Raw genomic sequence first — 26,671 nt, forward strand, 5'->3', positions numbered from 1 at the left:
GGCCACACACACACCTCACCATGAAACACTGATAACCAGCCAGGGAAGGTCGATTTAAAATTGAAAGTGCTTTGTGGTAGTGCTTAGGCTGGAGGACATTCCCATCGTCTCCCCTTAGGGTCCCATTTATTTCAAGAGATTATCTTGCTGTGTGGCTGGCTTCTCACAAAGAATCATAAACCTATTCTGTGAATTATAATGCAACTTGGGGCATAGAGCCCAGAAAGTGGGAAGGAAGAAGAGTGTGGCATGATGAATGACTTTTTGCCTTTTCTGGTAGGGGAGATAGTTATGCTATGTCTTCCACACAGCTGCAAAAGTAATTCTTCTGATCTGCACAGCGCAGGAGAGAGAGATAACTATGGTGATGAGTTATCACAAAGCACCCTGAAATGAGAGCACGTTTACTTCAGTATCCTTAGCAGTTAGTTCTGATCTCCAGGCTCTGCGATGTGTATCTGCCCTCTTGTTCACAAGGATTTTGCTGCTTCAGTATTAAAATTGATTGGACCCAAAACAGCATTGTCTGGAGTCCTTCATCCTGGGGTTGGCCCCATAGGGCCTAGCACTACATTCAGCCTTTGTAGGGAAGACGCATGCTGAGCTGAGCTGGAAGGTACCCAGCTATACCTCCAGGAAGGCTCGTCAGGTTGGAAGGGCCTCTTCTAAGTTCAGTTTCTCAAGTGCTGTTGGGGTGCCCTCATACTAAGTGCTGCATGTGCAGTCATACACCGCATAACGTCCGTTCAGGCAACATCTGACCACGTATATATGTCCATGGTCCCTTAAGGTTATATGTATGTTATAACTACGAGTTGTACATAAGTCGGATATTCATAACCTGGGAACTGCCTGCATATAATATGATGTTCACACAACATCCAAATCATATAATGTCCTATTTCATAGAACTGCATCATGAATGTTAAGGGATGTGTGACTATTTGTTTTTAGTTCTTTTCCCTATGATGTTAATTAAAGAGTGATTATGGTGATGAGAACTAATTAGTGAGCTTCATTATTAACAGTTCCCACCTGAGACTTGCTTGCACATGATAATCCTGAGTGGTTAATTGTTAACTAATAGATTTACTCTGAGTCCCCTTTCCCTGTGCTATTCTATGTGTTGTGATGTTTGCATCTCACCAGCCCTAACTATTTCAATGACTGCTACATGGGAATTTTCAGTGGAGAAATAATAGGATTCATTTTACTACTATTTAGTGCGAACCGGCAGCTTTTCCAGAATTTTCCAGAATTCACAGATCTTTGATTTATGTAAGTTGTACTCTTCTGGGATGTGAGTGGTCTGGCTGTCGGAGTAGTGTTCTCTCAGCCACTGCTGTCTTGTGCCTGCCATGTTGGGATTCGGCTTCGCCTGCTGCCCCCTGCCCCCAGCATTCCCACTTTCCTAAACCTGATGATGCTGTGTACAAAGTGATTTCAGACGTGTTTGTATACACAGCGAGGTTCTTTGTCGGAATAAGTTGCAGTCTGGTGGCTGAAGGGGATTTCTTACAGGCAGGGACAGATGACCCACATTTGGAAGAGGTTTGGCCTGAAAAACCAGAAGTGGTGGCCGAGTGGGGGCACATCGTTTAGGTGTCTTTACAACCTTTACTTTTCTCTAAGGATTGCCCTGCTTTTCTTCACCGTCATTCATAACCGTTCCATAAGGTTGAGTTATAGATATTAACATCCTTTGAAATGAAGTCACCCCAGGCACATTTGTTGCATCATTACTTTCTCAATTTCAAGGTGCATTGAGGAGGCAGAAACATTCCTTAAAGAGATGCCATCCACAATAGCAGGTTAAATGTAGCTAATGCAACCTTAAATTAGCTTTTCTAAGAGTACAGGAAAATACTTCTGTATGGTTTGTTTTGGCGCACAGGTAATGTGAAAACTACCAGTACAGTAAAAAAGACTTCTCTGTTCAGAATTCAGTTGCTTCTTGATTATTTACACCAATGGAGGGGAATACTGGTACAGATAACAGAAAACCATAGCTAATTTATCTACACAGATTCTCAAAGCCGGAAGCCAATGTCACCAGAAAACTACGGCAAATAGATTCCTAAGCCTCATGTAAATAAGCCACAACAGAGACAAACTGAGGATGAGAGCATATAGACTTCTAAGCAGAAATGTTTGATATTTAGTAGTCTTATTTTGAAACGAAGCTTTCTGTATCACAAGTCCTGGTGTTATCTCTAAATCTGAGGCCTATAATCTTTATTTTGAAAAATATATTGGTAGTTAAAAAGTTCCAAAGAAACTTTAATTTCGTTAAATCTCAGTGGGCCATGCTTCAGGATTATCGGAGGAGAATTTAAAATGTCAAGTTAATGACATCCTTAAGGAGCCCTGGCGGCGGAAATGGTTAGGCGCTCAGCAGCTAACTGAAGGGTGGTGGTTTGAACCCACCCAGCAGCTCCATGGGAGAAAGAGACCTGACGATCTGCTCTTGTAAAGATTATAGCCAAGAAAACCCTATGGGGCAGTTCTGCTCTGTCACATGAGGTCGCTATGAGTTGAAATTGACTTGGTGGCAACTAACAACAATAGCAATAAGATCTACCTGGCATCTTCAACCCCTTGTTGTTGTTAGGTGCTGTCAAGTCAGTTCTGACTCATAGTGACCCTGTGTACAACAGAACCCTATGTACAACAGAACAAAACACCGCCTGGTCCTGTGCCATCCTCAGAATTTTTGTTATGCTTAAGCAGCCCGTTGATGCAGCCACTATGTCAATCCGTCCTTGTTTAGGGTCTTCCTCTTTCTCACTGACCGTCTACTTTACCAAGCATGATGTCCTTCTCCAGGGACTGGTCCCTCCTAATAACACATCCAGAGTATGTGAGAAGTCTCACGATCCTTGCTTCTAAGTAGCATTCTGGCTGTACTTCCAAGACAGATTTGTTCCTTCTTCTGGCAATCCGTGGTATATTCAATATTCTCCACCAACGCTGTAATTCAAAGGCGTCAATTCTTCTTCGGTCTTCCTTATTCATTGTCCAACTTTTGCATGAATATGAGGCAATTGAAAACACCATGGCTTGAGTCAAGTGTACCTTAGTCCTTAAAGTGACATCTTTGCTTTTTAACACTTTAAAGAGGTCTTTTGCAGCAGATTTGCCTAATGCAATACTTGTCATTTGATTTCTTGACCGTTGCTTCCGTGGGCGTTGATTGTGGATCCAAGTAAAATGACAACTTCAGTAATCTCTCCATTTATCATGATGTTGCTTATTGGCCCAGTTGTGAAGATTTTTTTGTTTTCTTTATATTGAGGTGTAATCCATACCAAAGACTGTAGTGCTTCAACTCCTCTTCACATTCAGCAAGGAAGGTTGTGTCATCTGCATATTGCAGGTTGTTAATGAGTCCTCCTCCAAACCTGATGCTGTGTCCTTCTTCATATAGTCCAGCTTCTCAGATTATTTGCTCAGCATACAGATTGAATAAGTATGGTAAAAGGATACAACCCTGATGCACATCTTGCCTGACTTTAAACCACACAGTATCCCCTTGCTCTGTTCAAATGACTGCCTCTTGATCTATGTACAGGTTCCTCATGGGCACAATTAAGTGTTCTGGAATTCCCATTCTTCTCAGTGTTAGCCATAATTTGTTATGATCCACATGGTCAAATGCCTTTGCATAGTCAATAAAACACAGGTAAACATCTTTCTGGTATTCTCTGCTTTCAGCCAAGATCCATCTGTCATCAGCAGTGATATCCCTCATTCTATGTCCTCTTCTGAATCCAGCTTGAATTTCTGAAAGTTCCCTGTCAACGTACTGCTGCAACCACTTTTCAATGATTTTCAGCAATATTTTACTTGTGTGTGATATTAATGATATTGTTCAATAATTTCCGCATTCTATTGGATCACTTTCTTTGGAATGGACACAAATACGGATCTCTTCCAGTCGGTTGGCCAGGTAGCTGTCTTCCAAATTTCTTGGCATAGACAAGTGAGCACTTCAGCGCTGTATCTATTTGTTAAAACATCTCAGTTGGTATTCTTTCAGTTCCTGGAGCCTTGTTTTTCGCCATTGCCTTCAGGGAAGCTTGGACTTCTTCCTTTAGTGCTGTTGGTTTTTGATTATATGCTGCCTCCTGAAATGATTGAACGTTGACCAGTTGTTTTTGATAGTGACTCTGTATTCCTTCCATCTTTTTTTGGTGCTTCCTTCATCACTTAATATTTTCCCCATAGAATACTTCAGTATTGCAACTTGAGGCTTGAATTTTTTCTTCAGTTCTTTCAGCTTGAGAAATGCCAAGCGTGTTATTCCCTTTTGGTTTTCTGACTCCAGGTCTTAGCACATTTCATTATAATACTTTACTTTGTCTTCCTGAGCCACCCTTTGAAATCTTCTGTTCATCTCTTATCTGTTCATTTCTTCCTTTCACCTTAGCTATTCTGCATTCAAGAGCAAGTTTCAGAGTCTCTTCTGACATCTATTTTGGTCTTTTTTTTCTTTCCTGTCTTTTTAATGATGTCTTGCTTTCTTCGTATATGATGTCCTTGATGTCATTCCACAACTTGTCTGGTCTTTGGTGATTAGTGTTCAGTGCATCAGATCTATTCTTGAGTTGGTCTCTAAATTCAGGTGGGATATACTCAAAGTCATACTTTGGCTCTCGTGGACTTGTTCTAATTTTCTTCACCTTCAGCTTGAGCTTGCATATGAGCAATTGATGGTCTTCCACAGTCGGCCCCTGGCCTTGCTCTGACTGATGATAGTGAGCTTTTCCATCGTATCTTTCTGCAGATGTACTTGATTTGATTCCTGTATAGTCCATCTGGTGAGGTCCACATGTATAGTCTCCGTTTATGTTGTTGATAAAAGGTATTTGCAACGAAGAAGTCACTGGTCTTACAAAATTTTATCATGTGATGTCTGGCATCGTTTCTTTCACTGAGGCCATATTTTCCAACTACTGATCCTTCTTTGTTTCTGACTTTTGCATTCCAATCACCAGTAATTATAAATGCATCTTGATTGCATGTTTGATCAATTTCAGACTGCAGAAGTTAGTAAAAATCTTCCATTTCTTCGTCTTTGGCCTTAGTGGTTGGTGCATAAATTTGAATAATAGTCATATTAACTGGTCATGCTTGTAGCCATATGGATATTATCCTATTATTGACAACATTGTACTTCAGGATAGATCTTGAAATGTTCTTTTTGACAGTGAATGTAATGCCATTCCTTTTCAATTTGTCATTCCCAACATAGTAGACCATATCATTATCTAATTCAGAATGGCCAGTACCCGTCCATTTCAACTCACTAATGCCTAGGATATTGAAGTTTATGTGTTCCCCTTAGGAGAGCCTAAACTGATCTCCACGATACTGTTTCTCATGGTCGAGTTTTCTCTTATTTACCTTTTGCCAGAACCTTGGGAATGAGTGTAAGAGACTGAAGCACATTGCTATACTTGAACAGGCTTTTTGGAAGGCAAGTTGTTGAACCACATTTAGTCCATTTGATAGTCATACAATCAGAATTCCTAAAATAAATAATTTCCATAACTAAATTAGCAGGGAATAATTTATGGCTACATCCCTCTCACTCAGGGGAACTTGTCAATCTACCTTACCCATCTTTTCATCTGAGCCACTGAAACAAATATAAAGGCTTCAGGAATCTTTGCATTGAAAGGGAACATGCCAAGCAAAAGAAGCATTAGGGTGGTGTGTGAGCTGACAAGGAAAGACAGACATTATTGTGCGGCTGTTTCTGAGATTTGAAAGAGCTGATTCAGTGTAATTGACTTTATAAGAATTTTCCGTTCCTAAAACCTGTCAGCATGGACCGTATTGCCATCTTTTCCCATAGTGGGTGGTCCACGGGCATATCCTCTCATCCCAGCCTTTGAAACACTTGCCTCAAGAGAAGATGGGCACTCCATGTTGTGTCTTGTAATTTTGCCTCTGGAAATAAATGTGGCTAGCTCTGGTAGGCTTTTAAGATTTGCTTTCATACCTTCAGTTGTTGTAGTTGGCTTTCATTCTCATCTTTGCCATAATAAATGGCATGTCACATTCTCTGTGCTATCTTCCATATGTCTTTTCTGGGATAGGGCTGTTGAGTTGTGGGTTGAGGCTTAGAAAGAGTCAGGAACATGTATTGATTTTATTACATGGATAATGGGAAGGTCCCACTGCTTCTTTTTGATTCTCAGTCTGAGTAAGTATCTCTCTTGATAAAGTACATGAGTAGCAAAAAGGGACAAGAGTCTGCTGCAGCAGGTTGATCCATTCTTTATAGTGTGTTTTTCTGCTGGAGTAAAGACTTCCTTGTTGCTCTTCCATTAAAGGCATACCTTTGTTTGTGTGTGGTGTGTGTGTGTGTGTGTATGTATGCTGTTGTTATTCCTATAAGCATCTTTTTTCTTTTTTTTTCAGATAAATACATCCAAAAAGACAACGAGGAGCAAAAGTCTATTTCTGAAAAATAGGAATTAGTCCAGTCTTGAGGGAATGTCTTGAGAGACATTAAGTTGCCTCATGATTTGCAATAATCTATTTGATAATTGTTTTGACTTACTGGCTCAGTTCATGAAAATGTCCCAGATTTAGACTAGTGTAGCAAAAGGATTTTAATCAGGTAGTGCTTTCTTTCCCGTGGAGCATTTGTCTTGCTTGACTGTTCTGGACTTCAGCCAACTACCAGAGAGGCATTTTCCTACTGTATATGTATATAGTAGAATGTGTGTTGCTTAAGTGTGCGTTAAGGGAGTTTCCAGCCCACTAAAGCTCATTGTTTCCTTACCTTTTACCAGTGTGCCATTAGAGGTACTGAGAATGGATGACTGTCTCCTCTTTTCTCTGAGAAGCTGTTTGAAGGGAAGGATGAATCTCATTACTATAAATACTGTTTTCATCCCAGCCTACCTCACTGCTTCTGAGTGAGAGGAGCCCGTTTGGCTGCTGTGGAAACTCTCAAATATTTGATGGCTTGTTAAATTTTCATTATCTAATGTGCATTAATGAAGATACAATAGCCCAGTTGCTAGGAGCAGAGTTAGAGAGGAAGAGCTTGGCGGACTCCTGTGTCACGGGAGTCAGGAGAGTGTGCAGAACTTGCTATCCTCAGAAGGAGTTTACAGTTCTGCTGGCTTGGCTGAAAACCTTGGAAATTCTGACAGCCAGTGACTATTGCCCCAGCGCATGCGATGTGATATGTTGATGCTTGCATACTCTGTCATCTGTTTAATCAGCTTGAGGGGCGGAAAAGATTCGAAGGTTCTTAGCTCTTCTGTGGAGGTGAGCTCTGAGGTTGGAAATGTTCACAGTGTGGTACTCTTGAGGGGAGGACGCGTGTGCTTTGTATTATTGATACATGAGAAAAGCTTAAAAAGTCCTCTGCCGTTTCATGTATTTTTATGGTTTCTATAATTATTCGAAGAGCCCTAGTGATGCAGTGGTTAAGCGCTTGGCTGCTAACTGAAAGATCGGCAGTTTGAACCCACCAGCCACTCTTTCGTAAAGATTACAGCCTTGAAACCCTGTGGGGCAGTTCTTCTCTGTCCTGTAGGGTCTCTGTGAGTCGGAATTGACTAGACGGCAGTGGGTTTGTTTGTTTGTTTTTTTAATAATTATTCCTGCTGACATGACGTGGTATTTCTCTCCATGGAGCACGTCCTGCTGCTCCGCTTTGCCCCATGGGAACTGGAACAGTATGCCTCTGGTACTGCCCCGTCCAGGAAAGGCACATAGAGCAGGAGTTGCTGTGTTGATGCCCCAGGAAGGTGGACTGTTCTCAAGGTTAAGAAGCAGTGGGCTCTGACCATTGTATAACCTGCTCAAGATTGAAGGTGAACTACCTTTGATTTCCTGGGGAAGAGTGTTGGGAGTTGTATGACACAGCCTGGGAGCCACTTTTTTTTTTTTTTTTAAAGGGAAATTAAGGGTTAAATTAACCTCCATAGAAGGTTAGTATTGGTTTTCTGGCCTCAGTTTTACATTGATGGAATATGAGCGTCCCTCTTCCTGTCCTAGATAAGGAGGGAAAGTCTCATTTTCAAAGCACCTTCCTAACTCGTACATCCAGTGAGCGCAGAGGGAAGCAGAGAGTCAGTGAGAATGTTCTGGAAACTGTTGATTAGAACTGTATTTCTTCTAATGAGGTCAGGTGAGTATCATGTCTGTGTGATGGTTTCAGAAATGTTTGCTTTTATGGGGTTATCTGCCTAGCTTCCAGTGTTCTGCTAGACTTTATGTGGTAGGCCAAAGCAAAAGAAACATTTACCTGGATTCCATTACTTTTCTAATCATTCTTTTCTTCTTTTCCCCAACAGGATACCCAAAAAGCAAAGCAGTTCCTCCCCTTCCTTCAGCGGGCAGGTCGTTCCGAAGCTGTGGTGGAATACGTCTTCAGTGGTTCTCGTCTGAAACTCTATTTGCCAAAGGAAACTTGCCTTATCACCTTCTTGCTTGCAGGTAAGTCTTATGTGTTATATGTTACTCCAAAAATTCTTCCTGGAGGTCACATGCCCTCCTTTCCCCTGTATTTTGGGTAGGATCTGGAACCCATTTAGGTTCTTTCATCTCTAATTTGGATATAAACTAGAATTTCTAGATTTGATCCCCCTTCACTGCAGACCCACCAATGAACCCTCTTCCTGCTCCTCATTCCCACCAACCACAGGACTTAGGAGGAAAGTAGCTTAAAGGACAAACCCCAGACAGCTTGAACGAAGGGAGTTCCAGATATAGAAAAATGTTAACAGTGAAATTCTCATAGTTGGCATTACCCACTGGAGACAGACGCCCCTGCCGTCTTAGTCACGGGCAGGCCTTGAGGAACAGAGACACCTGGCCCTTGTAGCTCCTGAGGCAGTGCCATTTGTCTCTCTTTTATTTGCTTCCAATGTCATTAGGATCCAAATCCTTTATGAAACCCTGGCCGTGAAGTTACATTCACAGGCTCCTGCCTCTACAGTATTTCTCAGGGGCGCTAAGGTTGGCGTCATAGGGCAGCCTCCCTCCTTTCTTTGCTCACTGAATGTACATCTCTCTCATTCTGTCTTTTCTAGTAGCTTTCTATTTCACAAGCTGGCAAGACAACATCTGAACTGTGCTCTTGGAGCAATTTACATTTATGCATTCAAGGAGCTAACTGCTTCATGTCTTCTCCGCTTACTGTGGTCTTTGAGAGAAAGCTGTCATTTTACTTCACCACCCCGAGACCTGCACACGCATGCGCTCACTCACAAAGGACACATTCCATTGTGTCTTCCCAAGGCATATAGCCTTTTTGTGGCTCTCCTGTTGCCTTAGCACTTTGTCAGTTGAATTCTTGAATAGAATTTACAATGGGGGAAGGGAAACAGGAGGCAGACTTGCTGTTCCTGACCAGATTGCCTCTGCCTCCTAAAAGGCATGGCTAGTTTCTTCTCTGGGTAAGGGCCTCCCTCAGGCCCTGACTAAATGGATTGAGTTATGTGAGGTAAAGAACTCATACGTGACCATGAAGCTCACGGCTGCGGCTTGGCCCTCAGTTCTCATGGAGCCTCTCGCACACTCCTAAGGACGGAATGATCACTACTCAGCCCTGCAGCCTTTCTGAAGGGATTGATGGCAGCATGACACCAGGCTCAGGGGAAGCTATTGGAAAGGAGGGCCACAACAAATCCACACTGCATTGGAGACTTCACTTTTGTTCCTGCAAATACGAGTTCTAGTCAGCTGAGAGGTAGTGGTGTGTAAGAAGGTCTTTCATGGAGCCATTTGGGCCCTTTTCTTAAGATTTCTGCACTGAAGAAGTTTCTTAGCAGTGAATTCTTGTCATTATAGAGTTTGAGGTATATACTCAACTCATCCTCTCCTCTACACCTGAAAAACGAAAGTCTCCTTTGGCAGCGTAGAGCTTTATCCCCAAGGTGTAAAAGGTGAAACAATATTATTCTTTCTGGGAAACTTGGCCACAGATATAGGGGAAAGAAAACATGGAAGTTCTGGTTTCTAAACTCAACACTCCCTGAATCAAGCTGACTCTAAGCATAGACCTCTCTTGGCTTGAGTTTTCCTGCAGAGTCTCCTAGTCTTCCCTTGCTTAGACACAAGCAGTCTGCTCACTAGACTCTGCAGCCACCAGTTCCTCTGTGTACTTGGCATTATTCTGAGTTTAGCAATTCCAACAGCATTCCCTGAGTTAACGTACATTCTGAAAGACAGATTACACAGAGGCAACTTCATGATAAAAATACAAGCTTTTACATTTCTCACCTGCCATACTACATACTATTATATTATGCATCTTTTGGTTTCTTTAGAAACTTGACAAGGATACAGGACATTGAAAAGTCTTAAGAGAAAGCAGACCTAGGTTTGAATCCTGGCTCTAATATGTACATGCGGGCAACTTTCAGGAGGTTGTGTACCCTCTTCAAGCCTTGGTTTACACATCAGTTACCTGAAGACGGCTTCTTGCCTCTCATGATGGTTGTGAGGGTCTAATGAATGGGTAAAGGATCCAAATCAAGCCTGCCATAAAGTAGATAATCAATAAATACTTGTTTCCTTCCCCTGACAAAGGTTAGTGATTTTCTAACCAGAACTTTCCTTAACTCTTATATGGAATGGCATGGTTGTGCAGTGTGTTTGCTGTGGCTCTGCCAGGGAGATTTTGGCCATAGATCCAGCCTCCTCCTGACCAAAGAGCAAGCTCACTGAAAGGAGGGCTACTGGCTTTTCCCTTTGATACTTTGGAGCAAGGAGAAGTCTGCATTGTCCTGAAACGTTGTCACAAAGAATAGAGACATAGGGAAGACATTGTCCTAGGTCTTAGGAAGGGAAGACAGACACGTAAACAGAGTACAGTGTTGGAAGCTGGTGAAAGAATGGAATTATCTACAAAGCACAGAAGAAGCACAGAGGAGGGAGTGATTAGTAATTAAGTGGAGATCAGAGAACACTTCCCAGAGGAACTTATATCTGAGCTGTGTTTTGAAGGAAAAATCAGAGTTTTTTTTTTTATGTTGGGGGAGGGGAAGAAGAGTAGAAGAACATTCTAGTTAGAGGTAACCACCTGTACAAGGTGCAGTGGTATGATACATCTCGATGTTTGAGGGCAGCCATGAACCCTTTGGTTTTGGTAGAGCCTAAAGATCTAGGAGGGTGTCTCAGTCATCTAGTGCTGCTCTAACAGAAGTACCACAGGTGGATGGCTTTAACAAAGAGAAGTTTATTCTCTCACAGTCCAGTAGGCTGTAAGTCCAAATTCAGGGCATCAGCTCCAGAAGGCCCTCTCTCTCTGTCGGCTCTGGAGGAAGGTTCTTGTGATGCATCAATCTTCCCTTGGTCTGGGAGCTTCTCTGCGCAGGAACCTCAGGTCCAAAGGATGCGCTTTGCTCCCAGCACTGCTTTCTTTGTGGTATGAGGTTCCCATGTGTCTCTGCTCACTTGTCTCTTTTATATCTCAAAAGAGATTGCATTAAGACACTATCTAATCTTGTCAACCTCATCAGTATAACCTCATCACAGTGATAGAATTTACAACACATAAGGAGATCGCATATAATCTCATCATAGTGATAGAGTTTACGACACATAAGGAAGTCACATCAAATTACACAATCATACAGTACTGGGAATCACGACCCAGCCAAGTTGACAGATATTTTTGGGGGACACAATTCAATCCATGACAGAGGGATAGAGGGTAAAATGAGTCTGGAAGTGGCAGACAGGAGCTAGTGTTTCTCCTTTGGAATATTCTGTGGATCCTCAGTCACTGAAAGGTATTAAGCAAGGGAGGACCGCTCAGACCTGGGTTAAGAAAGTTCATTTTGGTGGATACATTGGAATAAGTGAGTCTGGAGGCCTGGCGAGCAGTTAAGAGGCAAGCAGCATAGAGACCTGAGGCCTGGCAGTGAACAGAAAAAGAAAAACTGGAAAAGTATTTAGGAGGTAGACTTGACAGGATTCAGGGAAAGACTAGATTTTTTGGTCGAGGGCAGGAATGATGTTAAGAGTAGGGAGGAAAGTGAAGCATCCAAGGCTTGAGCAATTGGGTAGATCATGATGTCCACAATCAAGGGTAACACGAAAGTATGAGGAAGAAACAAAGAAACAAAAAATAACAAGTGTTGACAAGAATATGGAGAAGCTGGAACCCTCATACATTGCTGGTGGGAATGTAAAATATTGCAACCACTTTGGAAAACAATTGGGCAGTTCTTTTAGAATTTTTAATCCCTAGTATTTGAAGGTGTATGCATGTGTGTGTATGTAGGGTGAAGCCACTCCCAGCAATATCCTTTCACCCAAATAATAGGCCTATAAAATAAACAGTAACCCCATGAGGAAGGTGCTCCTTAGAACAATCATCTCTGAGACCAAAAGGGCAACATCTGCCCAAAAGCAAAGATGAGAAGGTAGAAAGGGCAGGAAAACCGGATGAATAGAAATGGAGAACTCAGGATGGTAATGACACATTGCAGGGATTGCAACCCAGTGCCATGTAACAATTTGTATGTAAATTATTGATTGGGAAACTAATTTGCTCTGTAGACCTTTACCTAAAACACAGTAAAATGTTTTTTAAAAAGATGAAGTAGGTAAGAACTATAAAGTGGTTTTATACTATTTATCAATTAGTATGTCACAGATGACCTTTGTGCAATTTCATCAGAGTTGAGTCAGCTGAAGACAGATTACAGGTGATTGGGGAGGAAATGTGAGAAGTGAGGAACAGAATTATCAAATACTGACTGCTCTTCACAAAAACCTAGCAGAGAATGGAAAAGGAGAGCAGAAAAGTGAAAGCTAAAGGGTCAAGGTAACATTCTAAGGATGTCAGCATCTTGAGTATTTTTATAACTGTAATTTTTATTCAAGAGTGGAGCAGACAGTGGTGTGTGTAGTTGGAAAAACCATTCAATATACCTATTATTTTCATAATACCAATTACATAATGTAAAACTCAACAAAATCTTCTTGGCAAATGATATAAAAAAGATGGAGTGAGAAAATATTCTAGAGAATATGAGTTAAAAAATGTTGAGAAGCACTGGTTTGAATTCTGAGAAGGAACAAGGATGCAAGGGGATAATTAATAGAGCAGTGATCCAGAGGGGAGACTGAATGAATGAAATGGGTAGAAAGCACAGGTGGAGGGAGTATCTTCAGGTGGGGTGGGGGGTGCTTAGTGCTCGGAGACCAACTATAAAGCTGAAAATGAGTACTGGTACAGACACGATGGCTTTGACTAGTGACTTTAATTTTCACTGTGAGGGTTGATGGTTTGAGAAGAGTGACAGCAAGGGTTGGAAAAGCTGCCAAGGGACACGGGTGTAGGAACTGGCCTGAGAGGCCAGTAGAAGAAGGATTGACTAGTTGAAGAGCCTGCTGAGATTAGGAATCTTGAATCTTGCAGCATAAATTATCAACATGTGTGTGTTCTCACTGCTCTGCTGTTCATGTGGGGGAGTCAGGAAGATGGATCCAGGCTGAGAGTTTTGAAGAAGGCTAGCAGGTCACAGATATTGAGGGGGCTGCTGAGTCATCAGCTGTGAACTTCACTGAGGCTGGGGAATAAAATGAGACCAGAGAAGGGCCTGATAAACAAGGGTGGAATAAGGGAGCCAGTTGACTAGAGGCGCGTGTCTGGTAGGAGTGAGTATGGGCAGCAGGGAACTAGCAGGATAGAAGCTTTAGTTAGAGCTTAATGTTTCACTGAAAGAGTTCCCATGAATCACAGTTCTCTCATCTGTGAATTGGGCATAATGACACATACCTTGCCAAGGATGTTGAAATTAAATATAATACATGTATAATGCTTATCACAGTACCTGATATATTGTAGATGGTCAATAAATGGTAGCTGTTACTTGTAATTGTTACTGTTATAAATTTGGATAGATTTTGCACATGGATCTTGAAATAATCCAGTTTGAATGGAAGGTGGAGAAGAAGTCTGTGCCAAGTATAAAGGAGTGACCTGTTGTTGTTGTATGCCATCGAGTCAGTTGATACAAGCCCATAGGACAGAGTAGAACTGTCCCATAGGATTTCCCAGGCTGTAATCTTTATGGGAGCGGATCTCCAAGTCTTTTCTCCCATAGATCCACTGGTAGCTTTGAACTGCCCACCTTTTAGTTAACAACCAAGTGCTTAACCATTATACCACCAGGGCTCCTTAAAGAAGTGACCTAGGTGACCACAAAAAAACCAGAGACAAGGAGAAGTCGAAGATAATAAAACCAGGTGACAGGACTTGTAAGAGGTTGAGTTGTCACACATACATAGAGGGTTGGTATTTGGAAGTAACCTGGAGATATTGACACCCACCCCTACAGTCTTCCTGGTTTAGGATGTATGAGGAGAAAACAGCTTTCTGTTAAGGTAGTTATGGGGAGGAAGTGGTCTGTGGAAAGGTTAGGATTTACAGGGAGTTTGTTTCTGTGTGTTTATGTCCCACTGGCCCGGGACAAGAAGTCAAAAAAGAGGAACATAAGCATTTTTCTGTTGGGTAGTGGTGGGCCTGGAAGTAGCCTTCTATCATTTTTTCACTGTAGAAGTGATGGCTAGTCTGAGGATCTTTTCAAGATTTCATTCTTAAGTTTTAACTTAACTACTAAGCTAAGTCTTGCTTTTCTTTACTAATCCTATAGATGGACTTTTCATCCAGACAGGATAGACTTGAAGGGCAGTAGAATTCTATGGACACTCATATGTACAGGACCTTGGGTCTCCACTCCTTGTTAGGCCTTTGTCTGGGTATAGCTCGTGGAGAGCTGATGAGTAGCTGGGCAGAATTTCTCCTGCTGGGCATGGCCTCTGCTACAAAGCTGTGGATTTGTTTGAGCAAAGCTTTCCTTCCAGTAATGACTGGGCTTCACTGGGCCAAGAGGAGAACGTAGCTCTGAAATTGACTACAGGTTCCTGGGTTTCCTTTATCCAGTTTTCCTTCCGCAATCCCTATTAGGGATCGCATCCTAAACTCACAGGGCTGCTACTTGGTAATTAGTTTTCGATCATTTTGTGTTTGAAACATTCAAAGAAAATTTTCAGAAACTCCTCATTCGCATGTAAAAAAGTTGGGTGGCTGGCCAATGTAGATGTTTTTCTGGGTTCTGTACCTAGTAGCCATTGTTGGCAAAACCCGGATGTTCCTGTTGTGAATTTGGTCGCCAGGACAATGACCCTCTTGGTACAGCTTTGCAGATATCTGAGGAATGCTCTCCACACCATGGAAAACTGGCGTTCTATCGGAAGTGCTACCTATTAGCAGCAAGGAGAGTGGGGCTGTGATTCTTGAGGGGAAAGTCAGAATCATTGTGGTGAGCTGTCCCTTACATGCTGCTCTCATTAATCCCAGCCTTTTGGAGAGCCCTCTGTATTTCAAGGTGGAGTGGACACTTCCATTTTTATGTGGCCTTTTTGGGGCAGAAGGCCCCACAGCTTGATAGGGAGTGGCATTTGGCCTGAGCCAGCTGGCCTCTTTGTCACGGTTCCTGCACCCCTGTATGCGGAATGATTGCTTGGTCAGATGGAATAGCAGGTGGGGCTGGGAAAAGTCAGCGTAGCTAACAGGTCAGTGCCTCCTGAAAGCGCTTGCCCTTTAGTCCTTTGAGCACCTGGCTCAGGTTTGGTGGGTGAGCAGGTGACCTTACATCATCAGAATGGAGACTGTTCAAGGTCCTGCTGCCTGCTGCTGTGGCTGCCTCCTATGCGTACTTATTTCAGTCTTGGAGGCAATCACAGTCACTTCTTGTCCTGAGTGAGCAGGAAAGCCAAGATCCCCAGGCGGCCTGCATTTGTTTAAAAGCTTCTTTTTTCCTTATCTAGCCTTTAGTGAGCCCCATACATTTCTTTCCATTAGAACAAAAGCAGTTTGCCCACAGTCTTTATTTTCACTTGTCATGTGTGTCACGTATTACTTTAGTGTCTTGTCTACAGGGAGACTGAGGCACATATTTGCAAATGGCTTGGCCCACATTCCACATTTTTATTTAATAGCACCACTGGGCATGGAGCGTTTGTTGTCCTATTGCTGTGACCTTTCTATTGTTGTTGTTAGGTGCCTTTGAGTCATTTTTGACTCTTAGTGACCCCATGTGACAGAGTAGAATTGCCCCATAAGGTTTCCTAGGCTGTAATCTTTATGGGAGCAGATCGCCAGATGTTTCTCCCGTGGAGCTGCTGTGTGGGTTCAAACCACCGACCTTTCCATTAGCAGCCAGGTGCTTAACCGTTTTGCCAGCATGGCCCCTTCCCTTTATATTATGTTTACTTAATTTGAATTGCTTTTTCAGCTTTTGGGCATCAGGGTCTTGCTGAGGGCATGCAGTTCAGGAAGTTGTCCTAATGGCCAAGCATAGCAAGTATCGAGTCAGGCCTGCAAATCAAATGCTTTCTCCTGAATCAAAAGAGAATAATCATTTGAAGTTTAATGCAAAGTAATCTAAAGAGTCTTATGTCAGATATGTGGGGTCTTCTATGACCTCACCAAGTAGTCCACCCTTGTTTGCACTTCCATGTTCTGAAAAAGGTACACAGCAGTATGTCTGATGAATGACAGACTAAGGCAGCCGGCTGAGGGGAGCAGTGGGTATCATTCACCTTGGATGGAACTCAGAGTACAAACTCCCTAAAGGTAGCAGCCTGCTGGCAGGGGGTTCCCATGTGGATCACAGCGGGTGACTTATAATCAACCGGTTACCTAGTCATATGAAACAAGACTAGAAAATGAGGCTTCCTTTGCCTGCCCTTTGGCGTTTTTCAATTTTTTTTTTTTCTCTGTCTGATTACAACTCCCCTCTGGAGCTGCATTATGGCAAAGGAGGTGATGAGAAAAGTCCTAGGTGTCTGGGATTTGATCAGTGTTGGTGAGTGTGCATGGTGAGCTAAAGGTTTGGCTGTGTGTCCTTCCACCCTGAATGCCTTTGAGTAAAGTGCCTTGTTTCCTTTTTTCTCTTTAACGTCTCTTCTCCAGCCAATCCTAGTAGGAATACCAACTGCCTGTTTCAGTAGACCAGAAACTTGTAATGAGAGGATGGGAGCGAAGGGAAGGTGAACAGGAATCTCCTCCTCATCTCCTGGCCCCAGGAATGGTGGATCCCCATTGTTTACCAGCACCCTACCAAATTACACAATTAAAGCCAATGCATGTTTCAGCGAGAAATCCCATTCTACAATCACAGAGGTGCTAATGAATCAGGCTGTTACTGTGGTTGTGTTTGCTGGGCTTCTATCCTTAATTAAGCAATTACAGGGTCTGCTGATACTTATGAATTCCTTTCAGATGCTTTAATTGAATTGCAGCTTAATGGATATTTGTAAAGTAGGGTATCCTTTCTCTTGGGACTTCCCAGTTTGATTCTGTCTCCACTGCCGACTTGCTTTCAGTTGGGCCCCATTACTGGAAATGAGCAGCTTGACTTGAAACTTGTCTGAGACTGCCCTCACTCTTCACTTTTAAAGATATGTACCATTCTATGAATGGTAAGAATTATGTTTCTGTCAGGAGGGCCCAGAGGGTCACTTATAGGAAAGCATTAGCCCGATAAACAGTTTTGGAGAACAATTTTTAGTGCGGCCAAGATTTTTGTGAGCCCACTTTACGAAAAGCAATCCTTGATGGAGAGCTTGTGGATGGTACAGAAATTAATACAGTGCTGCTGCTCTTGAGTAGCTTTTAGTCTAGTAGCAGAGACAGCCACATGAAGAACTGAAACAAGGAACAGCAAAATAAGTTAATCCAGCATATAGGCAACATTACATGAGAATGCAGAGGAAAGAACAATTAATTGGGGAATGGAAAAGACTTCCCAGGGGAGATGGCATTTGAGCCTCCAAGAAGATGGGGAACATTTTGGCAGGCTGGATGTGATTCGTCTAGACCAAACAACTTTGCCTATATCATTAGTTCTCAGGAAGAGTTGCCTAAAAGAAATGGATGTACTCATCAATCATTTTCTTCTCTGCTTTTGTACTGGCGTATCTGTCTCCTCAGCTCCCCTGCTACTGAGCACTCAGTGCTCTGCCCTCAGCTCCCAGGCTCTGCAGGCATACCATCACCCCCTGGTCACGTGGATGAAAGTGCAAGCCTACGATTATAGCCTGATTATCTGCCATCTTTAGATCGTGAATCATCCCCAGAATGAGCCTAATCATATTTGTGGGTCATTCAGTTGCATGGTTATTTAACATGTTTTTTATATCTACTAGGCACTATGCTAGGAATGTAGAAATGCGAAAGATATAGTTCCTGCCTTCAAGCAAAGTAGTTATGTCTACTGAAGTGAAGAATGTATAGGCATGAAAAATATGTATTTTTAAAAAGAATGAGGATAGGGAAAACATACCTTAAACACCATACAAATGAAAACAACTTAGAAATTTTATAAAACAGTAAGAGTAAATGCTGTGAGACTATCAGAAAGAACAAGGCAGTCGTGGTCCCTAACCCAGAAGTGTAGGACCCAGACTGGTGGCCCAGAGCAACCAGCTCAGCCCAGGGCAGTACAGGCTAGAGGAGAATATCCCATCTGGGGACTCCTCTGTTAGGAAGGACATCAGCAAACTGAAGGAGGATCAGAGGAGAGTGACCAGGATAAAGGGAGACCTAAAACTGCCAAGACCTGAGGACTGCAGTTGTTGTTGTTGCTGGGTGCTGTCCAGTCAGTTTTGACTCATGGCAACCTTATGTATAACAGAATGAAACATTACTCGGCCCTGTGCCATCTTCATGATCGTTGGTATTTTTGAGTCCATTTTTGCAGCCATTGTGTTAATCCATCTCGTTTCAGGTTTTCCTCACCTTTGCTGGCCCTCTGCTAGTAGTAGGAATGAAAAAAGTGACTTCCAGGACATGGTGGCGTGTATTAGGGTAAAAGAGGAAGGGATCTGGTTTGTTCAGTAGCCATTTCAAATATTTTTTTTGATTGAGAGACAGACTAATAAATAAAGTCATCGATAAAAATAAGGTTTGTTCAGCATGGTTTAATGGCAGGTACAGACCTTGAAGCTAAAACACTTGAAGACACATCCATGCTCTCCTGCTTCCTGGTTAATTATTTCCATCAGACGGGCTTGCTTATCTTGGTGTGATGCTGGCGACCTGGAGATGATGGAGGCAACAAGGCCCAGATGGCAGTTCTGTGCCAGCCTGTCTAGGGGCTCCTGTGGCTGAGGGAAAGGTAGTCCTAATGGTGGCAGCACCTTCTGCTGAGTCAGTCAGCCTCTCCATCTCAGTTGGGTTTTGTGCATCGAGAAAAGAAAGATGTTGGTTTATCCTGTTGGGGACAGGCCCACTGACTGCCTCTGGATCTGTCAAAGATGAGTGAAGAGAAGCCATTCCTCCGAAATCCCCTGCCGTCCACCTTCTTCTCGTGCTTTTCACTCACACTGCTGTTGAGTTTTAATAATGATGAGATAAGGACAGAATTTCTCTTCGTGTATGCCTTTTGGGCAAGGAAAAAATATCCTGGACAGGATAAGATATCGCTTCTAAGGCCTGTCCTCTGCAGAGCTAGTAAGAGTCAGTTGAGTGGGTACAAAAGGGAAAGACTGGGAAGCTTTCCCCAGGGCTCCTCTACAGTTCCTCCCTCCCACCCCGCGCGCACGCACGCACACACACACTGAGTCTGTTAGGGTTGTCGAGGCTGCTTTTTACCTAGTGCGCATGGGGGAAGGAATGGGAGACTGGTGGAAATCTGATGCCTTTTCTCCGCTGGAGCATCTCCAACACCAGCACCTGTCTCTTTGGTTGTGCCCAGATGCCTCCATTCTAACTCCATTCTTGTGGCTTTCCCAGAAGAATAAAGCTCAATGTGGATTTTTCAACTCCATTGTCATGGATTGAATTGTGTCCCCCAAAAAATGTGGGTAGCAACTTGGCTAGGTCTTGATTCCTAGTATTGTATGATTGTGTTATCTGATGTGATTTCCTTATGTGTTGTAAACTCTACCACTATGATGAGATTATATGTGATCTCCTCATGTGTTATAAATTCTATCACTGTGATCAGGTTTTACTGATGAGGCTGACAAGATTAGTGTCTTAATGCAATCTCTTTTGAGATATAAAAGAGAGAAGCAAGCAGAGACACATGGGAACCTCGTACCACCAAGAAAGCATTACCGGGAGCAGAGCATGTCCTTTGGACCTGAGGTTCCCGTGCAGAGAAGCTCACAGACCAAGGGAAGAGTGATGACATGGACCTTCCTCCAGAGCTGATGGTGAAAGTGTTCCCCTGGATCTGAAGCCCTGAATTTGGACTTGTAGCCTACTGGATTGTGAGAGAATAAACTTCTCTTTGCTAAATCCATCTGCTTGTGGTATTCCTGTTAGAGCAGCACCAGATGACTGAGACATCCATCTTGTCAACCTTTTGACATTTCCCACCAGCCATTTAGTTGTCATGGTGGCAGGCAGCAGCAGCAGGGGCTGGGCGACTCCCCACCTGTCCTGCCCTGTGGGGGCGGGTCTCATTTTGCCAGTCTAATAGTAGAAAATGGCAAGACCTGGATGCAGGAGAGGGTATAAATGGTTTGGTAATTTGAAATTAAAGGAAAGTGCTTTGAAATCTGGTAATGGACAGCCCCAGGGTCAGCAGTGCATACTGCTGTCAGACTTAATCCTGGTTGCCATGGGAACCACCTCTCACAGCCCCCCCTTCAAACAGAGGTTTGACTCAGTTTTAGAAAAAGAAATACAAAATAGTTCTTTATCATTAAAAAACTGTCTGTGTCCCCTTCCCCAGAGCCCCAAGTTATTGCTCACCTTGGATTCCTTCTAGAAAGTTTTCCTCAGTCTTCCCCTAAACCAGTGGGCAGGATTTGCCTGAGTTTGTGCCTGGTCCTTTGTATAAAATGTGAATGAATGGCACTAACATGGGAATTAGGACACACTAAGGTGTCCAGAGGAATCCCTGGGTGGTACAAATACTTAGCGTGCTTGACCGCTAACCAAAAAGTTGGAGGTTCAAATCCACTCAGAGGCACCTCAGGACGACAGCCTGGCAATCTACTTCTGAAAAAGCCATTGAAACCTCTGTGGAGCACAATTCTACTCTGACGCACATGGGGTCACCCTGAGTCGGAGTTGACTCAATGGCAACTGGTTTGTTTGTTTGTTTAACGTGCCCAGTGTGGGCGACTAGCCTAATTATACCCTCCTGTTGACCTTGACAGGGCTGTACAGATTTTTATTCAAGGAACTGGATAGGACCACTGACCACACAGTGCACTTCTTCATGCTTCACGCTCGGCGGGACTCTGAGGAAGCCCCAGGAGCTTCTCTTGCCTCAGTGCCTTGGGACTGCTCCCAGATTCTGATGCAGGCCTGCCAAGCATGGGACCTTGTCGGAGAAAAAACAATCCACAGAAGTTCTTTTCATATTTGGAAGGCATCTGAGACAACCACATTCTCTCTGTTGTAGTTTTTCATCACCAGAGCTTTTTCCCCGTTTATTAAATTACTCGCTTAATCCAGATCTCCTCAGTTTTGATTGGTTAGTTGGTTGGTTTTTTATCCAAAGCTTTATCACCCTTTGCCTGCGTTAAGATAAATGAGATCTGCATCTGTCTTCATTGGCCTATGGCTTCCTGCAAGGTTGACTGATAGGCTTCTAAGCAGACTTTGGAGAAAAGTTTCTGTTCTAGCTTTCTGGATTCCCTTTAGTTTTCCCTTGTTGTACTCTTGCTTTACAATCACATTCCTGAAGAAACCCTAGTCACTCCCATGCTTGACCTTTATTATATGTAGGAAGATATTTAAAAACAACTAGTTGGTCTACAGCAGTGGAGAAGTTCCCACTTCCCTGCCCTTGTGTGCCTCCTTTCCCTGAGTGTGTACATCTGCTAGTGATTTTTCTAGGGTTAATTTGGGTGTTTTTATTTTTAAATTGGAACATGGTGCCTGTCTCTTCTCTATGTGTGTTTTGGATGCAGCCCCTGTGCTAGGCATGTGGTTATTAACTCCACTGATATACCAGTGTGCTCATTAGCATTTGCATTTTAAATTACAAGCTGGAGCAGACGACATTTATGCTATATTTGTACCATTGCCTTCTTCATGAATGATATTGTATGTGCAGGGAATGCAGAAATAACTCCTCAAGGCCCTGATGTATTTTAGTCTCTTTTCCAGCAAACTGCTGTTTTTTTACTCTGATTTTCATTGTCTGAATTTTTTTTTAATTCTTTTCCAAGTTTAGACCTATTTGTGAGTGCTGCTGATTGGGAAGTGCTAACGACAGACCAACCCTTCATATCAAAATAGGCATATTGCGTAGCGTGGCCATCTTTCCCTTCTCACGTGGTGCTCCTTGTCAGCAGCCTGCTTGGTTAGGGAGGAGGGAGTTTTCTCCTGCACAGTCTGCTGGGTGGGAAGACATGAGAACAGCTACTGGTTCTTGCTTGTACTCCCTCTTTTTTAGAGTTGATTAGTCAGTGGTTATCTGTTAACACCTGTTATTGCTTGGCACTGCGAGGGGAAAAAAGGAACTACTATTTGCCTTCAAGGAGCTTGCTTTTGACAAGACCCTTTAGATTATACTACAGTACAGCATATAAATATTAGATTGTAAAATACCAGATTAGAGGTGGGCTTCTTAAGGAGTGTTGCCAGTAGTTAAGTCTTCTCGGGAGAGTGATAGCCCCTGGATCACAAGAACCCCATGAGAGGTACTCAGTCATGGATTAGGGACCTGGGAATGGAGCCTTCCTATTCTTGCCCAGCTCTGCTGGCCCAAGTCCTTAGCTTGTTTGTGGAAGCAGATTGGGGCAAAAAGTAGAGATCTGATAGATTAGTCTACTTTCGTGTCATTGTGCTGTTTCTCTGTGATCTCTAACTTTGGTTCTCTAAGTTCTCTCTCAGGGCACTTCCTCTTGGTGAAATCTAGTGCATGAAACATAGCATGAAAAATCCAGGGAAGTTATACTGGAAATAGTAGATGTGCATCCTGGGTAGGAAAGCAAAAACTGCAATCAATAGAAACAATTTTTATTTGCCTACCTCCGCACTATGTATAGTCATCCATGTCATCCTCGTGCTGCTAATTAGCTGCTGGAATATCCAAAGAGTGAAGAGTTGCCTTTGAGATGGACGATCCAAGTACAGATGATATGTTAGTTCAAGACCAGATCCTTTTAAGGTGTCTCATTGCCACCAGGGTGCAAACAGTTAACGTGCTCTGCTGCTAACCAAAAAGTTGGAGGTTCAGTCCACTCAGAAGCACCTCAGGAGAAAGACCTAGCGATCTACTTCCAAAAAAAATCAGCCTGAAAACCCTACAGAGGACAGTTCTACTCGGTTACACGTGGGTTCGCCATGACTCGGAGTTGACTGCAACTAGTATTGCCACGAGGCCATTTCACACAAAATAAAATTACATGGTATGGATAATAGCATTCTGAGCCTCGTCTCATGCTTGTTTCATGCAAGGCTGACCTCATAGTAAACACTTCCAAATTGCACTCACTCCTTACTCCCTTGGAGTACAGGTCTTACTCATTGGAATGAGTATGTAACTCTTGTTCCTTCAACATAGCAGCACTGAGCAGTGTCAAATTCATCTTCACATTTGGTACAGCTCTGTATATTTTCTTTGATTGTATTAATTATTCTTGTAATAATTTCTTATCCAAAATCTCTGCTGATTCAGAGTTCTCTAAGAAACCCAACACAAAGCAATACAAACATAGTCATGTGAGGGGCCTTCCACTCCACTTAAATGTCTAAGAATTCAGGGCTACTTCCTACCTCATGTACGCACGTTAGTTCATTTTCCATAAACCAAAACACTTATGAAGTTCTTTTGAAAAGTTGATGGGCAAGACAAAATTGATAAGGAATTGCTACCTACCTCTGTATTTCTTCTCTTCTGTGGAGATGGTCTTGATTTTTGGTGCACGTTTGTGGCTTCCATGAGCTCCATGCTCCAAACACGGGCCTTTGGGCCTCAGCCTTCCCCTCTAGTCTTTCATTTCTTTTGGTCCCTGTGCCTGTTACCTGGCAGAATTGTTCTCCAGAAACTAAGTTATGGTTAACAAGGCGAGCCTGGCAAATGTGGAGGGGATAAGGGGTCCGTGGCAACGTTGGAGTGGCAGGGCGGAGCAGGAGGTGCCAGGGGCTCCATCACCTGTGCCGTTAGATGAAGGTTCATTTGGGTTGTGTGGCAGCAGGCATTTCAATGGCGCTCCGAGTGTTCATTCAGTAACATTTATAAATGCTACTTAATGGCATTGATGAAAGCAACTGAGACAAACAGCTCACTAAAAAGCTGAGGAAACCCACAGACTGTATTTCATGTTTTCATCACATTTGTTATCCAGGTGAAGGGCTGGTTGCTGCCAGTCACTCCCCACCCCACCGGGTTGGCGCTCCAGAGGAGGGGCGTGGCTTCCCTGCCTTCCCCCAGCTGCCAGGCCCGCCAGCCCTCGCGCGGCTCTCTGCACCTACCTCCACTATGTCGTTGGCTTCTGACAGAAACCTTGAATTAAGTGGGTTAGGAATAAACTGCTTGAATGCTTGTGCAGATAGCTTCTCTCACCAGCTATCTGAAGTGCTTTTTGAAATACATGGGAGCCCTTTATAAGCTGTGAGCCCATTGTGCTGCTCTCTGCAGCCAGCGTGTCTCTAACCTAAGCAATGTCTTTTTGGCTCCTGGCCAGCGGTTGGTATTGGAAACTCGCATAAGCAGCAAAGCCGCCCACCAGAGTCACTAGCAGCTGTTGCAGGTTGGAGGATTTGCAGAAATTGAGATTGCTGTTCCCAGATATTGGCACTTGCCTGGTGATGAATGACCGAGTCTGTGCGAGGGGACTCTTAGGCCTTCCTTCGGCCTTCCCTTCTCAGCCCTCTATTGTAGCGCCTGCTCAATGCCCCCGTTGTGGAGGAGGGCGGCTGAATGGAGGGGTGAGTGGCCTGCCTCTACCGCCAGTCCCTCCCTCAGTTGGCCTAAAAGGAGACATGAATAATAGCTCTTTGATCCCCTGAGCTGGCCCTTGGGCCAGGAATTTGGTGGCACATAGCACAGATGCCAAAGGCTAAGAATCCACCTCAAGAGGCTAGAGAAATGAACTTCACCCTGGTTTGATTACCCTAATGCCCTTTTGCCTTAATCTAGCCATGTGCACTAGAAAGGCTAGGGAAGTAAGACCGAAGACCAGAAAAGGTTGATTCTGATAAACTCGTTAACGGTTAGTGTGTTTATTTCTGATATTGTTGCCCAAGAGTGAAATGTTTAGCGGGTGATGCCACTTTGTATAATTTCTTCTTATCACATATACCCATACATATTCATATATGCATATGCTGAAACCAGTGTCACAGTGCCATCTTTCTAGAGATTAAACTGAAAAGAAACCTCTATTAAAAGGCTTCTACCCTCCCAACTGCAACCCTGCCATCACTCGGTTTTCTTTATAGCACCTCCAGTATCTGAAATTATCTAGTTTATTTACTTATTTATTGGCTTTTTTATTGACTCTGTTGCCAGAATGTAAGATGCTGGAGAGCAGGAACCTTGTCTGTCTTGTCACCACTGAACCCCCTGTGACAGTACCTACAGTGGCCCAGAGTCATGCAGTAGGTCGTTCTGGAATGAATGAATCTGCACTGTTGTTTCTGGGCTAACACGGGTTATTTTAAAATTCAGAAAACAAAATAACTCCACTCTTCTTATAGAGAATGAACTCTGGAGCCACAGCAGCCCTGAAGTTGCCAACGGAGCCCCAAACTGGGGTCCATTAGGAGACCTGCATTACGACTCGGATCTACCCCAAAGCCTTAAACAAGTTACATGATCTCTGTGGGCCTCAGTATTTTTTATGCAGTGAGCAGACTAGATTAAGTTTCTCTAGGGTTTATTCCAGATCCGAGTTTCTAATAATAGCTTTTACTTAGTAAGTATTTATTATAAGGAATCCCTGGGTGGTGCAAACAGTTAATGCTCTTGGCTGCTAACTGAAAGGTTGAAGGTTCAAGTTCACCCACAGGTACCTTGGAAGAAAGGCCTGGAAATCCATGCTGGAAAATAAGCCTTTGAAAACCCTATGGAGCACAGTTCTACTCTGACACACGTGCAGTTGCCATGAGTCAGAAATACTGAAACATTGAAATATTGTTCCAAAGGTCTTACCTCAACCGTTTCTCCAGGTAACAGAGGAGATTTTCGGTCTCCCCTCAGTTCACTACATCTACCTATGCTGTGTTCTTGGCTAGGAATAAACCGGGCACTGCCTTTCTTGGCATGACCAAAATCAAAGCTTAAGGAGTGGTAGTGACCCTCTTGAGGAAACGTAGTATTGAAATGGTGTGAGTTTTTTGTCATTGCATTTGGGTTTGGGCCCCAGAGATGACACTCATAGGAACATGTCAAAGACCAGAGCATGGCTGGGACGTGTAACTGTGGAGGAGAGTGCAGGTCAGACCTGTGGGATGGGTTTATGAGCTGGGGCATTTATGGACAAATTAAACTGCAGTCCTTAGTAAGCAAAGTCCTAAGCCAGTTATTACTGCTCTGGCCCTTCTAATGGGCCCTATGCAACCCTTATAAATTATTCAGCTGCTTTACTAATAAAAGGCCAAACAACTTGCCTAGTCCTGGTGATACTTAAGTATATAGCTTAGAGAGAACAGGATAGAGGGACAGACTATTTCCTTGACCACCGAGGAACCCTCCCTTCTAAT

At 43.3% G+C, this 26,671-nt stretch overlaps 1 protein-coding gene across 1 annotated transcript in view; it reads left to right on the plus strand.

The window, feature by feature from the left end:
• The window catches only part of SND1 (staphylococcal nuclease and tudor domain containing 1), a 503,780-nt gene that overhangs the window by 335,918 nt on the left and 141,191 nt on the right, over nt 1-26,671 (plus strand). Inside the window, exon 15 of the mRNA XM_004382627.2 lies at nt 8,325-8,466. Coding sequence (XP_004382684.1) covers nt 8,325-8,466 — 142 coding nt within the window. The remainder of the gene's footprint in view (nt 1-8,324; nt 8,467-26,671) is intronic.

Source organism: Trichechus manatus, unplaced genomic scaffold (assembly GCF_000243295.1).
Source record: "Trichechus manatus latirostris isolate Lorelei unplaced genomic scaffold, TriManLat1.0 scaffold00097, whole genome shotgun sequence".
Taxonomy (NCBI): Eukaryota; Metazoa; Chordata; class Mammalia; order Sirenia; family Trichechidae; genus Trichechus; species Trichechus manatus.